At 40.6% G+C, this 17,953-nt stretch overlaps 1 protein-coding gene across 1 annotated transcript; it reads left to right on the top strand.

The window, feature by feature from the left end:
• The first annotated feature begins 1,155 nt into the window (after nt 1-1,155).
• Nucleotides 1,156-8,880, top strand: LOC143127340 (uncharacterized). The gene is made up of 10 exons (XM_076288777.1): nt 1,156-1,331; nt 2,992-3,171; nt 3,397-3,472; nt 5,035-5,135; nt 5,253-5,336; nt 5,554-5,615; nt 5,718-5,801; nt 6,007-6,061; nt 6,306-6,494; nt 6,844-8,880. The coding sequence occupies exons 2-10, from the start codon at nt 3,043-3,045 to the stop codon at nt 7,780-7,782; spliced, it is 1,719 nt and encodes a 572-aa protein (XP_076144892.1). The 5' UTR covers nt 1,156-1,331; nt 2,992-3,042; the 3' UTR covers nt 7,783-8,880.
• Nucleotides 8,881-17,953: the final 9,073 nt, after the last annotated feature.

Here is a 17,953-nt window from a genome sequence, read left to right as displayed (position 1 = left end):
TAACAAGTATGGGTCAATTTGAGACAATCTGTATCTTTTCGATTTTAGTCAAAGTAAAAGTTGCTTTATTAGTCTCCCCAAGGAGAAATGTCAAGTCAAGTAATTTTATTTGAATAGCACATTTAACGACGAACGACAGTTGACCCAAAGTGTTTTACAGGTTAGAGCAGGGAAGGCAGAATCAATATGCCTTGGAGATACATAAACAGGTGTGCAAGACTCCATGAATATAGTTAAATAAAAATAATATAAAACAAATTTAAAAAGATAACGTTTAAAGAGGTTAAAGAGAGAGAATAAACCAAAAGATGAAAATGTCTCATTTTCATCATAATTGCTAAATATAAAAACCAAATGATAAATACCCAAGGATTATATATATACTACCCCAAATGCACATATTTTCTAATTCATCGGTGATATCTATACCTCTGGTATGTATACCAGAATGGTAGGCGAATGACCAAAATTAGAAGGTCTGGCTCAAGGACTATAGGGCTATGTCCAGGTATTGTATGGACTTTACAGGCGGACAGGATGCAGCATCCTACTCAGAGCCGACAGAGATGCGAGTGTGCCCTCTGGTGGAAGATGGGTGAAAAGCAGAATACAAAGAGGGTACTGTTTATCACCAGCAGAGGAGGCTGCTGGAGGCATATGGCTAAAACAAATCTGCATTGGTAATTCTCACGAGGAGGATGAAAACAACACCATCACTAAGCCAGTCAATAGCCTGTCTGTGAGAGAGACATGTTCTATCTGTCTATCATAAATCTTTTGGAAAGTCTATTTAAAATTAATATCTGGGCTAGCCTACAATTAGGATAACCAAACCATATCCCAGACCTGCTGGGGTTTTCTGCATTTGAGTGTCACTGGTGTTGGTTGATTTATTTAAAGTGGCTTATGTCTCTTTAGGAGAAGATTCCAAACAACAACAACCAAAACAAACTAGGCACAGTGTAATGTTGATCGATGTTGCCAAGTCTGGTAAAAAATAAAGGATTAGCTATATCTCGATGTGTTTTGTAACTTTCCAACATCGTGCCCTAATAATTTCAGAGTTGACTTCGGGTATTTTTCGGTTTTATGTCTTAGTTGAAATAATGAAGCGAATCTCTTGTTTGGGATTCGTATCAGACTGTCGCTACAAATCGCTTATCTGGCAACACAAATGTTGACGTAAAACCTCCGAGGAGTTTCACTTTGAGACGGCTGCAGCAGTTACAAGGGGAAGGAGTTCCTATTCTGATGAACCTCAAATCGTCCACTAATAACAAATGTCGACATTTTAAATAAGAACTACTTTTTGCTCTTTTACTCTGCTTCAGGTAGGCTATGTGTGTGTCTTTTAATCGTGTTTGTTTTCTTGAAACTCCCAATGAGTCACTCACTTATCGAATAGTCAACTGTTGTTCTAATTTCTAAAACAAGCATGCATGCAAGCGGATACAGAGACAACAACGATGTTGGTCTCGCTGGCTGGTCGTTTAACGTTGCTGCCAACAAATAATCAAGGCTCTGAGGTAGTGTTGGCTGGCTGGTCGATGTCGCTGACTTTCCAGTTAAACGCAACTTAGGCCTACAGTTTCCATCTTGTTCATCAAATCGAAAGAGGACTTGAGATTGCAGACCTGCGCGATATCTTCGAGGCAAACTGTGGTCCGGGGACCACTGGAGGTCCGCAAGCTATCCCAAGTGGTCCGCGAGCAGTCGTGGTAAAAGATGAGTTGTTTGCAATATTGAACCAATTCGTATGTAAATTTAAACAGTTCTGCAACATAAATTATATGAATCCTCTGACACAATAAGCAAGGTGCAAAGACAATAAGCAAGGTTGTTCAGTGAGATCTATTGTGTAATATACTGTTGAAGTAGGATTTTTTACTGGTTAGTGGTCCTTGGTCTGAAAAAGTTTGAGAAACACTGGGCTAGGCTACCACAGGACAAAGTTTTAGTCTCCGAATGGAAATTCCACTTCCTCAAGATTATTATTGACCAGCAGACTCTCTTGTTATTTATTTAACGAGAACCCGTGACAAGAGATGAGATGTCTATTAGGCCTAATAATCACACCTAGTTATTGTCTGACATTTGGCCCAGTCACATTTCTATTCCAGTTTCTTCGTCTACTCTTTGTAAAATGTCAATCTTATAGCCTAATAAAAAAAATATCTTTAACTCAGGCCATGTCTTTCTTGACACTATCTGACTAATAATTCAGGAAGTTTCGTCTACCTGACCGGCCTATAAGATTAGTCATAGCCTAATGCCTGACTTTAGAATGTGTTCATATTTTTGCTTTGGTCACAGATGGCTAAACTCCAAGTGATATTGCAGTCACTTTTTGTGAGTTGTGCAGAGAGTAGGCCTAAGCTTATGTTGTGTAGTCTAAGTGATAGGCTCTATTGGGGGGAGTGCCTCTTCCTGGCCTTATGTCAAGAGAATTATTAGGTTTATTCAGTTGGTTCAATTTATTCAGCTAACCGGTTTGTAAGGCGTGGCAGTAGCCAATGACAGCCACAAATAAACACAGCATTCAGTTAAGTTGTTTCCCTTTTAATCTTAATAGCAGTGAACACTGCAATATGTTAACATATTTCTGTTTAATTTCTATTTTTTATTTCATGTACTTTGTATAGCAGTTGTTCCTTTTCTGTAAACACTAAACAAAAGAACCTGTTCAGTGTTTCCCAAATAATTGAATTCTATTTTCTGGTGGTAGGTTTGCAGAATTAACTTGAATGCAACAGTTTTTAACAAATGAGCACAGAGTGGTTATGATGCTAACCAGCTTTAAGCACAATTTAGTACAACTTGGAAAATCATTGTGTGGTGGTCAATGTTGATATTGTGGTGGGCCGCCACAAATAAGTCAATGTATGGAAAACACTGCTGTTTTTCCATGCAATTCTGAAATGCCAGAGATCTTCATGCTACATCTCTAGAAATGCCAATATGTCATAATAGCTATGCCAATGTTGTGCATAGGTTCTGGTTAGGGTCAGTGCTATGCCTCAGCCTGCTTGACCCCTGGGAAGAATGGGCAGCCAACCAAGCGTCCTGCAGCAACACGGTTTCACCCTAGTGAGACAGGAGGGTGGGGCCAGCCTGGTGAAGTCACAGGAAGGCCATCAGTATGTCGTCAGAGAGGTCAATAAAAACTCAGAGGTGAGATAATGATGTCCATCTCCCATAAAAGTTACTGAATGGCTATGACTGCATCCTAGCCACCAACTTTGTTTGTTGTTGTTGTGCCAGCACATTAATAGTTTGCTTTCTTCATCTTCATTTTTGGTCAATAATTTCATCCGGATTTGCTAAGTCATGTGGATAATATCCAAATGATATGCTTGGGAATTTAGGTGTTCATTACTGGAATGTCTCGTTTTGCAGGATGTTTTCACTGTGAATGAAATTCTCAAAAGCCTGCAGCATCCCCATATCATTGGACATCAGAAGTCATTTAAAGGTATGTGACCGACAGTTATCAGAGAAGGCACTATTTTTTTAATTCTTGTCAAATGCGGAGTATTACATTATACACAATGAGCACAAGAAAGTTATGCATTTTCTGCTGAGCTACTTGTTTTATTAACAAACCCTGGGTGGTACTAAAAAAGGCCCTGGACTTTCTTCCAAATAGGTCCTGTACCATCCGCGTGCACACACAGCTGTCTATCATGATAGTCATGACAGGGATGTCATATACCATTGGTAAATGGGGGTCAATATCAATAAATGGCCTTGAGTGTCTGTTCCATCTTTTTAAGACTAATAGACATGGCACATACATACAAATCCTACAACTTGGTCAGGTTGGTGCACAGTACATCATCAAGATGAATGTATGGACCTAAGGCAGTGGTTCTCAAAGGTGTGGGACGGGCCCCACTAGTGGGGAATAGAGACATGACAGGTGGGGCACGATGAACAGGAGGACATTTGTATTTTGGGTTACACTTTACTTGACAGTATAAGAGTGACATGACACTGTCATGAACGTATCATAAACAAGTCATAAATGTTTATGACATAACGCTTCTGTCATTAAGTGTCATTCAGTTTTTGTCATAACAAATTAAGGTTAGAGTTAGGATTAGGGTTAGAGGTTAGGGTTAGGGTTCATGTGTCATGACGGTGTCATGTGTTCATGACGGTGTCATGTCACTTTAATGTCGATACTGTCAAGTAAAGTGTTACCGTATTTTGTGCCTGTCTTTATTCATGCAAAACATAAATATACTGACATATGAATTAAAACATCATCAGGGTGATGGGGTCAGGTGGGGCTTGAAAATTCTCTCATAGTCATCATAGATTACTTCAGTTACATGTATGTTGACAGTGAAGAAAACACACACACACAGAGACAGCAGACACTGTTACCGGTAACACAAAACTGAATTAATTAATTGCCACGGAGACATTTTCAACTGCTGATTTTTTTTTAAAATTCAGGTTAATATTTAGTTTAATCTAAAACATTACAGAGGTCCAGACCTCGGTGACCTCATAGCTGGCTATGGGCCTGCTGTGTGCATATGCATCTCCTTTTCAGCTTCATTTAAAATAAATTAAAAAATAAGCTCCATCAAAGGAAACAAAGATGAAAGGTTGGCATGAAAAAAGTCATGTGTGAAGAGAGGCAGTGAGACATTTGTCAATTGCAAGAGTTGGCAACCTCGGTGACGCTGTAGCCTTTCCAATGTCCCTTGTGCTGATCCTGTTATTAAAAACGCGATGGCGCAAATGTTGCAGGTTTTTTTTTTTAATTAATGAGAATGATAACTGATATCGTAGACATGGGCTACTGATTAGTAAGTAAACCATATTTATTTGGAGAGATAGACACTGACAAGGCTACTTGGCTGATGAAACATAATATTGAGCCAGGCCGACGGGGCGACAGCTGTTCTGGACTTTTCCTGATTGTCCAAATTGCCAGTCCACCCCTGAACAAACCCACCAATGTGGTGAGCCAATACTGGTGATGAATGTATGTTAATTTTTTTTCTTTTCTTTGGTGTACAGATGGCGGTACATTCTATGTTTTGGTGGACTACTTTGAAGAAAATTTGTCCAAAAAGATGAAAGCCAAGCAAGAACGTGGGGAACAGTTTTCAGAGGAAGAGGTGCTCTTACTCTGACTCTTTCAGTATCATTCTGAATAAATGAGCGTCTTTATTTAAAAGATTTTTACATTATTGTACATTATTGCATCCACATATTTGTAAATATCTTTATTCCAGAGTATGGATTACTTTGTCAAGATTTGCATGGCATTGAAGCACTTGCACTCCAATAACACTGTTCACAGAGACATAAGACCTCAGGTACAATGCACAGCAAAACAATATAATTTATGGAATTTAATGTAACCTCATGCATCAACAAATGCAGGTTATCATACACTGTGCTAAGACTAAACTTATCTGTATCCTCTGATGCTGCTTGCTTTGATTCCACAACCTAACATGATTTTTAATGTAGCAATTTCCTTTGGATTTTTCTTTACTTGTGTCTTTGTGATACTCTTGTCTTGGTTGATAGAATATTCTCTTCAGTGAGTTTGGAACTGTGTGTTTGGGTGAGCTTCCAGAAATCAAAGAAAGGTATCTATTATATCACCGCCTCAATACAGTATACTCATTCACTCAATCCATCAACCAACATATCTGTTTCTGAATATTTGATGGATCTGCTTTGCATGTCAGAGCTGGAGTAGAGAGTGACTCTACTGGGGAACTAACCAACATCCCCCCTGAAATCCTGAAGGGAGATTCATATCATGACAAGAGGTAACAACTTCACCACTGTTACAATTAACATTGGTCATTTGCCTAAAATACAAGGACACACTTTTGAGTACATGTTTAAAAACATGTTTAAGTGGTATATATTGAACAATGACATCATACATTATTTAGTGGATGTGTTTAAATCTATACTGTATAGGATTTAGATAATCACTTTTCTTTTTCTCCTATGTATTTGTGTGTGCAGTGATATTTGGTCCTTGGGCTGTCTGCTCTATGAAATGTGTATGATGAAGAGTGCAGTAAGTATACATTTAAATAAAGCCTGCATATTTTTATAGTTAATTTATGTGTACATAAACTATGCATGCTATTCCTGCTATACTGTATATGCTAGAACCTTAAATAAATCAATCAATCAATCAATAATAATACATAATAAATCAATAAGAAATAAAACCTAAATTAATATAAATGCAAAAACTCTACATGTGCTATTCAGTGAACCTCTATGAGGTCATCATTTTCTTCCTCTTCATGCCCCAGTTCACAACAAAGAGTGCAGTGAATCTGGTTCCTAAGATCCTGAGCGGTTCTTACGAGCCTCTCCCAGAGACCTTCTCCAAGTCCCTCCACCAGCTCCTCAGCGACGTCCTGCAGACCGACCCAGAACTCAGGCCTTCTGCACAGGAGATTTTGTGGAGGCCATTTGTCATTGCCTACCTCACAGCCCAGGTGAGGTGATGAGACATATCAGGGCAGGGAGCAGAACCCAAAATAATACACCAGTACCCAGTGGTAGCAAAAATATTATGCCTTTAGTTCAGAGATTTTTTTAGTAGGAATGCTCCAAACATATTACAAATGTGAATTTTGTTTGTTTGTGCGGTGGTGAGCAGACTGTTGCGGAGCTACAGTGTACATCTCATACTGTACACTGTAGATCAAGAAACTAATCGATAAATCAAGGACATACACAACAGATTAATCAATTCTGAAAATAATCATATTCTAAAAAAATTAAAAACATAATAGATATGAATTTTGTTTGTTTGTGTGTTGTGGTGGTGCCTGGCTTGGTCAGAGTGAGCGGACTGTTGCGGAGCTCCAGGAGAGCCTGCAGAAGCTGAGGGCCCTGGCTGACGGTCTGGAGAATGTGCACTTTGGCACCACTGTGGGCAGTCTGACTGGCGGGGTGATTGGAGCAGCTGGAGGCATCACCTCCATCGTGGGTCTCATCTTGGCCCCCTTCACTCTGGGTGTCTCTCTGATCGTGACGGGGGTCGGGGTGGGCATCGCTGTCGCTGGTGGTGCAACCGCAGGAGTCTCCAACATCACCAACATGGTCAACCAGTCCACCGACCGCTACAATGTGAAGAACGTCATCCGCGAGTTCCAGGAGAAGATGAACTCGGTGGTGGTCAGTCTCCAGCACATCTGTGAAGGCCTGGAGGCCCTGAATGTCTCTGGGTCAGCTGAGGATGGGAATGACCCAAGCACAGGGACGACAGGGAGCATGGCCAAGGCGGGCGTCAGAATAGGGCGAGGTCTGGGGGCCATCCCCGAGCTTGTGAGGCTGGCACAGGTGGCGAACGTGGGAAGGGTGGCGGCGCAGACCGCCAGGGCCATCCGTGTGGCAGAGGTGGCCACCGGCATTTTCTCCGCCTTCTTCCTGGCAGTGGACGTCTTCTTCATCGCCATGGACGCCAAGGAGATCCACAACATCCGACAAACGAGGGCAGAGAAGGCCGCCTCAGATGACCCGGTCCGGCTGAAGATGCTGGAGGTTGCCGGCGACACCGGGGACGCTCAGGAGCTCATGGACACGATGGAGCTACGAGAGGCCGACTCCATGACTGAGCTGCAGCCCAGTGCGGCAGGGGAGGCCAAGCCGGAGGTGAAGTCGGAGACCATGAGGTTCGTCCTGCAGATCAGGGAGACCGCTGCCCAGCTGCAGGACAGCCTGGATGAGCTGAGTGACATCATCACTTTCATCCCAAAGGTTGAGGCCTTCAGCCTCTGAATCAACCACATGGTGATATGTTTCCATATTGAGCATTTTTTTGGCAAAAATGTGCACGTACACCTGCATACATTTTTATGAATTGGTCTCAGCCTTTTGAGGATATTATAGGGATGTAAGTCTAGCGTATACATGTGCAAAAGGGATACGTAACTGAAATAGCTATAAATCATTATTATTGGCTTAAGCATACTATAAACCTGTTATTTTTATTCTGTCATAGAACTAGCGGGAGTTAAGGTGTAAACTTGTTTTGCAGTGGAAATATTTTTCATGTTTTAAGAAGACTTTTTTAACATTCCAGTATCTTCATTTTATCCAGCCATTAAATGCCAACAATGGGTTCACGTTGTATGATATTGAGTAACATTTTATTTTATTTTTGTTTCATCATATTTATATTCTTATTAATAGCGGCACTGAATTGCACAAATTTCTTTAACACTCCTCTTCACTGTGGAGTTTGATTTGTCTTGAAGTGACTTCATCTTCAGAATTTGCTGCTGACCTTAAATGCCTTCAGACATGTCCTTTATGGTTTAACTGAAGGTAGGAAATATGTATCAGTGCAGCTATGCACCAGTCAGGTGACCACATGATATTGAACCATATTCAAAAAGGAGGGCATATGTGCCCAGAGTTTAATATTTAACATATTTGGCTAAACATCATTGTAGACAGCCTAATACAGCTAAATAAAGAATTTTATGATTATGTTTTTAGTTCACTGGTTAATATTCAACTGGACTGGAATGAATAACATCATATTTATTGTTTGTTTTTACTGGAAATGTGTTAATGAAAAGTCACATGTAGTTCTCCTATTTGGTCTTATTATATGCCATAATGATTGACCTGATATCTCAATGCCACTAAGCACCTTATCAGACATGTTACCTGGCGTCCCTATACTGTATGTCTGCCAACCCTGTGGAACCTGAGCACAGACAGGAGAGGTAGCCATGTTTCAGACCCTCGCGTCCCTGTGTTAGGGTGACATGTTAATGTCTGATGTGTGTCTGAACTTGTCCTCCTGTATTGTGAGTCTCCCAGTAGCTCCACCATTAGAACTAATTAAAAGTCAAGCCTGCTTCCCTCGATGTGTGTTGTGTGAATCTATTTCATGCTCCTCAACACTGAGTACATGTACAACAAACAATATTGACACACTAAGAAAGAAAAGTTCGCCTAAATTACACCTCTGGAGTGACCCACAGACAAGTCTTAAATCCTAAATCACAGACGACTATAAACAGAACACGGAACGTGTCAGAAAACAAGTAAATGTATAATTATATATATAACTGTTTCCTGGATGAATCTTCATAAAAATTTACGGCAACACAGAAGATTCCATAAAATAATCATTAATGATCTACTGAAGGCTGTTAGATGTTAGATGGATGGATAGATAGAAACGGATGGTGAGGAGAGGTACAGTTATTGTGTTTGCACAAAATGAAGGGACGTCTCTCTCTGCTGTTCCTGCTCTCCTGCTGGGTGTCTAAGCCTGCGGCTGCAGCAGTGCTCAATACAGACACAGCATCTGAAGTTGGAGACTGGGCAGAGAATGGTAACGAGATTCAGAACTACAGTACCCAGACTGCACCAGGGGCCTGTCAGCTCAGCACATGTGAGCTCCTGCTGAGAGAGCTGGGGGCCATGCAGGAGAAGATGAGGGCCGTGGAGACCAGGCTGGAGGCCAGTCAGAGCAGAGCCCAGGAGCTGGCGTCCCTCAAGAGCAAAGTGGTGTCCATGGACAGTGAGCTGCAGGCCAGCCAGAGGGAGATTGAGGAGTTAAAGACAGCAAGTGCAGGTGAGTTGATGGACAATAAATAATAATAAAAAATGCATTGACTGTGTGATACAAATCTATTTCATTGTAATTACAGTTTTTTCTAAAAATTATGTTTGCCTTTTCCAGGGAAGGTAGCATTCTCTGCCTCTGTCGGGGGATGGGGGAACACAGGACCATTTAATGTAGAGAAGACTCTAAAGTATAAGAATGTGCTTACAAACACAGGCAACGCATACTATCCAGCCACAGGTATAATAACTACATTTATGCACACTTAAAGGAGAACTCCGGCCGATTTCAACATGAGAAACTCGCTACTGCCAGCACTCCGTGTCCACAAACAACAGAGCTACGTGTTGAAATCGGCTGGAGTTCTCCTTTAACATTTGTGGATAGATTTTTCATGTGATACATGAGTAAACATTAGTGAATGTACAGTACATGGTAGGAGGAGGTTATATGGTAGTATAATAGTAATATATTTGTTATTAATCCTTCATGCATACTGTATATATTCTTACCATACTGTAAGTGTCTTTTTTTCTGTCAAGGAATTTTTGCCTTTGTTTGCTTTGTTGCCCCAGTCAGAGGAATTTATTATTTCCACTTCTGCTACCATGCTGACCAGTACAAAAGTAAGGCATCAATTATCTTGCACAAAAATGGTCAGCTAGTCGCCCGTGCTTCGCATCATGCAGCAAACAGCGGTGGACCTGAAAATGGATCTAACGGTGTTGCTCTGCAGCTGGAGGTGGGGGATCAGGTCTATATTGTCCTGCAGCCTAATTCTTTGGTTTGGGATGGACCAGAACATGATACTGTGCTCACTGGCTTTCTGGTCACCAGTTTGTGATGTGGATGGCTAATGTTTCTAATTTCAAATACAAATATTATATGTATTTTGTTTTTTTTATTATTACTATTTGTTTCTGGTGTGAACAAAAAACTAGCTGTTGTGCAATGGGAACCTTAACAAATCCCTAGGGGATCTGTACTTTTCTGGTGTGCACACAAATGTTATTAACTTTTTTCTTGACCATGTCTCCTTAGATTTATATTTTTGCACATTTGACAGGATTATGGTCATTTATTGAATAATGGCAATAATGATGCGGGGCTTCTCAAAACAGATTTGCATTTGGCCTTGTGCACTGAAAAGCTTAAAGAACATTCGAGGCGATATGATGACATATGATTGCCAGTTTTTAAAATGCAAAATACTGTAGTTTTACCCCTTGGAAACACATTTATTCAACGAATTAGTATTTGAGAGAAATAAATGCAAAAACATAGCTTGATTCCCTCGATGTGTGTTGTATGAATCTGTTTCCTACTCCTCAGGTCTCCTCGCCCCTCAAATTCTGCCTCTTAAAGGGGAACTATGCAGGATTTTTAGCTTAATTTACCTTAACTTAGCTTCGGAGTCATTGGAATGGTTATATGACTTTTTTCGGGTTGAATGCTGGCCGTCTCGCTTCCCCCTAGCGCCTGTGAGCGGAAAAAAACACCCTTGCAACTTTTATTTGGGCCTCAGTGTCAGGAAGTACTGTAATGCTTTACTGCATTTCCACACATGCACGCCAGGCACCGGCTAGAACAAGGTAGCGATGGAGTTTCTCAGACATTCGTCATGACAGAGCCAGTGAAAAGAAGCAGAAAGCGAGTAAACCGTTGTCGGAGGAACAGGGAAAGAGGAAAAACGAACCAGACTGACCGATTGAGGAGTGTCATAAATCATATACTCTGAGGCTGTAGGGGGAGCTCTGCAGAGAAACCTGCAAGCAAAAAGCAAGAAAACTGCAAAGAAATTGCCAAAACTGCATAGTTTCTCTTTAAAAGTGGAGCATCAAATGGACCTACCTTTGTTTTACTCTCTATTACTTGCACTAGTGAGGCACTTTGTGACTCCTATGAAATGTGCTTTAAAAAAAATGCAACATTGAAACTTTAGGTGGGAGAACAGGTCTTTGTTATTCTTCATGTTAAATTCTTATAACTGATTATGTAAATCATGATGTAGATTTAGTGGTGTTCTACTCACCCCTCATTAAACCTGACTGGGGAATATCTTTATACACTCAACACTGAGTACAACAAACAATATTATCAACTAATAAAGAAACGTTTGACTAATTTACACCCCTAGAGTGACCCACAGTTCAGTCTTAAATCCTAAGCCATAGATGGACTGTAAACAGAACAAGGAACTGAACGTTTCAGAAAACAAGTAAATGTATAACTATTTCCTGGATGAATTGTCATAAAAGCTTACAGCAACTCAGGAGATTCCATAAAATAATGGTTAATGATCTACTAAAGGCTATTAGAAGTTGGATTAAATGAACGGATTGTGAGGAGAGGTACAGTTATTGAGTTTGCACAAAATGGGAACTCTGACTCTGCTGTTTCTGCTGTCCTCCTGGGTGACTGAGCCTGCTGCTGCAGCAGTGCTCAATACAGATACAACATTGAAGCTGGAGACAGAGAATGGTAACGAGATTCAGAACTACAGTACCCAAACACCACTAGTCTGTCAGCTTAGCACTTGTGAGCTCCTCCTGAGCGAGCTGCGGGCCATGCAGGAGAAGATGAGGGCCATGGAGACCAGGTTGGAGTTCAGCGAGACCAAAACAGTGGCCATGGAGAGTGATCTGCAGGCCAGCAAGACCAAAGTAGTGGCCATGGAGACCAGGCTGGAGGCCAGTGAGAGCAAGCTAGTGGCTACTGAGGAGAAAGCAGGAATCATGGAGGCAAAGCTGCAAGCACACAAGAATGAGTTTGAAGAACTAAAGGAAGAAAACAAAGGTGAGATTAGATGGAAAAACTTCTGTCAATCTACACATGCTTAGCCACTATTTAAAGTACATTTATCTCAGATTAATGTGTACCAGTAAAGGTGACTAATTGTTCCTTAGTAGATGATTTAATTGCTATGGTAATTGTTATTTTTTTCCATGTGATTATGACAAATATAGGACTGAATATAGAAAGATTGATGGTACAGGCAGCAAGATATCCCTGTTTCTTTTCGTGAAGTGACATAAACAAATGAGTTTCCATGGCAACAATACAACTAGGAACTTCTAAATTATTAAATGCTTGTTCCATGTAAACGCAGATTAAACGGCAATCGGTTTATATGCGTTCATGTAAAAAGTTCGGTTGAAATCTTCATTTTATTTCAATCTGATTGAGAAAAAAAATGTCCATGTAAATGTGACTACTGTTCCCTCTAGCCAAAGTGACATCTCTTACAACATAAATTGCATGTTGCTGAAAGTTGAATAGCTGAAAATGTATTACACACACACACATTGTCAAACATGCTTATGGCTTGTCTTTAGTTCAAGGACTAGAGATCCAAGCTCTGATGCACCGGTCAAACTTCACTGAGTCTGAACTGAGAGACCACAGCATACTGCTGGAGGAACTTGGCAGAGGTAGGCTATGGTTCAGCACAGACTGGTTCACTATAATTGTTCATATATTCACAGCACATGTTCTCAGGCAAGCTTCACAGGGACCTGAACCTATTTGGAATAACTCTATCATTCACTGTTCTACAGTGTTCTACTGTTTAGATTTTTTTCTTTTAAGTTTAAAATAATTGTTGCTGCCATAACCTTTATTTAGCAATTCTAAATACATACAGTAACCATAATGGCCTCATCATGCTGACACCAGACATAATTTCACTGCATTTCTTACTTCCAGTAACTATATGCATGTGACAATAAACGTCCTTGTATCCTTGTATCCTTGTATGCCTCACTTTGACAGGGTCAGGAAGACCTCTAACCAGGCTCTAACCGGCAACCTTACTGGTTGTCCAGGACAACTTGTCCAACGACTCCTCTACCTTCTGACCCACTGCTGCTATTTATAATCATATGAATGTGACCTTACAAAGGATATAGTTCTGAGAGTACTGTTTATTGTGTGAATTCATGAGCATTTTTTAGATGACATTAAAATGTCCTTATACCGCAGGTAGGAGAATGACCCCTTTTGTTGGTTGTTGATAATACCTCCATTGAATTATAATGTAGCCTATGTGAAATAGTGTAGTCAGCACTATATTGTCAAGTGATGGTGATCAAACCATGATTTATTTTTTAACCCAGCCAAGCCCAAGGTGGCTTTTGCGGCAGCATTGGGAGACGGAGGACATGTGGGTCCAGGAAGTACTGAACACACCCTACCCTTTAAAAAGATCTTAACAAATGTTGGCAGTGCATATCACCCTTCAACAGGTAAAGACAATATTCTCCTTTCCAAGCTTCAAAGCGGTGAAATTCTCTAGTTTATTGCTGTAAGTATTTAACTCGATGAAATACTTCTGTGTGGATGAGGTCACCTTCAAACCTCAGGTCTGCCCTTCTGTTCTTTTACAGGAGTATTTATCGTGCCGGTCAGGGGTGTCTACTACATCAGCTTCTCAACTTTCTCAAAACAAAACAATGAAAAACACGCTTGCACGAGCCTCTTCAGAAATGATCAGCGTTTAGTGACAGCCTGTGATCATGCTTCTCAGGACTTTTCAGACAGTGCTGGTAATGGAGCTACTCTGCTCCTGGAGAAGGATGACCACATCTATATCACACTCCATGCCAACTCCATGCTCTACGGTGATTATCATAACAGGAATTGCTTTAGGGGATTCCTCCTCTTTCAAATGTGATAAGCATGAAGACTTGTCAGTGGAAATTCACAGACACATTGATTTTTACAATATGTTGGCTGTTTCAAAGTAATTCCCAATCTTTGAGCTGGACCTTTAAACACTATCAGCATACCTGACCTGGACAGGTGTCCACATACCTTGCTGTGTGGGGTTTTCTTGCATTGCAGGTACAGTATGATGACACACCAATAAAATTCATACTAAAATGCAGAATTTTCATTTTTTTCAAATTCATCCACCAGCCGCCTGAGAATTCAAAAGTCCTTAAACTCACCAGCAATGGACCCAAAGATAAAAAAAAAAACATTTCTGCTGCTCATGCTACAAAAAGTCTGAAAGGAAAATAAAGGGTCATATACTGTATCACCACCTGCCTGAATCTGAAATAAATATAAATAAAAATAAATAAAAGACTAAAAACTGAGTGCTAAATACACAAAGAAAAAAATCAAGATAAACATATATATATATATATATATATATATATATATATATGTGTGTGTGTGTGTGTGTATAAGGGATAATGGACGACACGGTGGTCTGTTCACAGAAATTAATGCACGGTCGAGGTTGTAAAACAGCCCCGACGCGAAGCGGAGGGCCGTTTAAACCTCGTAAGTGCATTCATTTCTGTGAACAGACCACCGTGGAGTCCATTATCCCGCTTATTCCACTGTTGCCACTTGCGTTGTGTTCATTTCCTGTTACAATTTAAACGTTTTAATCGCTAAAACTGTCTTGTTTGTAGAACTAATTTCTTCCGACACATATCAACTAATTTCTCAACTTGCAGGAGTGTGTAAATAACATACAGTTAATGGTCGTTCTAAATTACGTGGACAATGGGAAATTCAACCAAGCAGTGGAATATATATATATATATTGCGTATAACTTCTATAAAAACAATATATTTATGTAATAAAACTAGACACCTCTGATTGCTGTTCACGGTTAAACTGCGATGATGTGAACACCAGCCAGCGGAGGGCACTTATATAGCCTAGGCCAGTGTTTCTCAAAGTGTGGTCCGGGGACCACTGGTGGTCCGCAAGCTGACCCAAGTGGTCCGCGAGCAGACATGGTAAAATATAATATAGATGAGTTTTTTGTAATATTGAACCAAATTGTATGTAAATCCAGACAGTTCTGCAACACTGCTTATGTAAGCTAAGCCAGTTTAAATTAATCTTCTGACACAATAAGCAAGGTGCAAATACAATAAGCAAGGTGGTTCAGTGAGTAGGTTTTTTTTTTTTTAGCTTGGTGGTCCGTGAGGTTTTTTTATTGGTTAAGTGGTCCTTGGTCTGAAAAAGTTTGAGAAACACTGGCCTAGGCTACCATGCATGGACTCGTAGGCTAGTGTTTTTCAACCACTGTGCCGGGGCACACTAGTGTGCCGTGAGAGATCATCAGGTGTGCCGCAGAAAATTACCCAAATGTTACTCACTGGTCCAGAAAAGCAACTGTTGAAACAGAGGGTGCTTGTTTTATTGAGCAGGTCTTCCATAGAAGCCATAATAAGGCCATATCTGTGTATTATTTGACATTTTAGGCTATGGTATGTTTATTTTTTCTTCACACAGGATGTTAGTGTGACGTGGGACATTTTAAGTGTCAAAAGTGTGCCGTGGCACAAACAAGGTTGAATAACACTGTCGTAGGCTATATTTCCCCACAAACCAAGCGGCTGCTTGGACAAATCCACTTGAGGGGTGGGGCAGGGGGGCGCGATCGTAACACACACTGAACCTGTCATGAAGAGGCCAAAATGATTGACCTCTCACCCCCCAATCCAAATGGATGCAACTGCATTTATAGGCTAAGCCTAGGTCTACATGACGGGCCGCAAATAGGCTAAATAACTTTAAAAAAAAATAAAAAAAAATCCCGGAGGTCACCGGCCCACATGTGGACCAGCCCACCGGGCATTTGCCCGGTTGTACAGATTACCAGTCCGAGCCTGTTCAGAACTACAGTACCCAGACTGCACCAGGGGCCTGTCAGCTCAGCACATGTGAGCTCCTGCTGTGCGAGCTCTGAGCCATGAAGGAGAAGATGGGGGCCATGCTGGAGAAGATGGGGGCCATGCAGGAGAAGATGGGGGCCATGCAGGAGAAGATGCAGAATAAAATATAAATATATAACGACTCTAGTGTGAGCTCTACAGTCGCCAAAAATACCTGAAACGGCAAAGTATACCTTTAAGAGCAGTTTACTTAATAACTTTTATCACAACATATTTTTGTTATTTTTTCATTTTAAGTTATATTTACTGCTCCAGTGAAGGGGGCCTATTTCTTCAGCTTCTATTATCATTCATCAACACATAACCGAGGAAGTCTTAAAAAAATAAGATAAGTTTAAAAAGAAACGGTCGGGTGCTGGTAAGTACTTCCCATCACAAGGTTAACAGCGGGACACATAATGGGTCTGTGCAAATAGAGGTGGGAGAACAGGTGTAAATAATTCTTAATAGCAATGCCTGGGTCTAGTATTTATCAAGACACTATCTTTAGTGGGCTTCTAATCAACACTGTTTAGTGATCTACCTTTGTTAGGCATATCTTGATTTTAACACTTTGTACTTTGTACTTGGCCATTATGTAACAAGGTTAGTAATATCAACCTTTAGTAAAGCATCTTTTTACTGTGTTGATAATGTTTGAATAGCTTTAATAGCTTTACGCTTACATTTTTTTCTGCATAAAGACACCTTAAAGGACAGAACATTTTGTGAATGTGGATAATACAGTGTGATTTTTGAATGTTAAAGTTGGAACTGGTGAAACTCTTTTGAGAGGTAGATTTTGTTTACTTGAGTTTAGCCTCCACTACAACCCTGCCATAGAGGCTAGCGGGTATAAAATATGCATCATAAGACACCATAAAAAGTATCGAGAAACATGAAATACAAAAAATAGATGTACCGCAGAGCGGTACAAAATATGACCGCCGCCCAGTCCAGCACATTTATTCCACAAAAATAAGTCACGCTTGTCAAATTTTGTTCATTTCCTACTTTGTTCCTGCTTAGCTTCAGTAATTCAGCAAAGTCAGGGTATCTGCTGGTCTGGCTGCTGACTGGTGAAAGGCATATATGATTCTAACTGTCTCACTGAATTGCATTATGCACACTCAATTCTCACTGGTATCTGCTAGACAACAAGTACCAAAACATGATTAGTTCATAGATTCCACATGTAAAATGCATTTTATACAACCCCACCCCCATCTTGCCTGTTCATAATTCTGAGAAATTGTTGAATTGTGTGCATGTGTACGTGTTTATGTGTGTGTGTGTGTGTGTGTGTGTGCGTTCGTGCGTGCATGTGCTTGTGGGTGTGCCTGTGTGTGTGCATGTGCATGCATGTGTACATATATCTACTGTGTGTGCAGGGTGCGATTTGTAGGGGGGGATGGTGAGGATTTCCCCCCCCTCTGGTTTTCCTATCCCTACCTCTGCTAAATTATTTGATTAATTGATTAATGCTACTTCATATAAGTAAAGCGCTGCAACGTGAGAACAGTCTAGTAGGCTAGCCTACATAATAATCTGACATCAGAAACGCACCGTCACCGTCAGCACTGATGCTGCTGCCACAGTGGCTGCGTGATAACTTAATTTGACCTTGATCGTGCAGGACATTTCAGAATGTCGAGTGTGTAATCCATCATAAATGGCTAGGTT

This window comes from Alosa pseudoharengus, unplaced genomic scaffold, assembly GCF_046254945.1.
Source record: "Alosa pseudoharengus isolate Yale_2024_CS ecotype anadromous, Long Island Sound unplaced genomic scaffold, YU_APseudo_1.1 YU_APseudo_1.1_scf_17, whole genome shotgun sequence".
NCBI lineage: Eukaryota > Metazoa > Chordata > Actinopteri > Clupeiformes > Clupeidae > Alosa > Alosa pseudoharengus.
The sequence above is the reverse complement of the archived record's forward strand: the minus strand, read 5'-3'. Positions and strand labels throughout refer to the sequence as shown.

Bases quoted from the DNA above. Each gene is read 5' to 3' on its own strand.
- LOC143127340 (XM_076288777.1), top strand. From the start codon at position 3,043: ATGGGCAGCCAACCAAGCGTCCTGCAGCAACACGGTTTCACCCTAGTG. The intron at 5,337-5,553 runs GTACAATGCACA...CTTGGTTGATAG, and splicing joins ACAGAGACATAAGACCTCAG to AATATTCTCTTCAGTGAGTT. The intron at 5,616-5,717 runs GTATCTATTATA...TTTGCATGTCAG, and splicing joins CTTCCAGAAATCAAAGAAAG to AGCTGGAGTAGAGAGTGACT.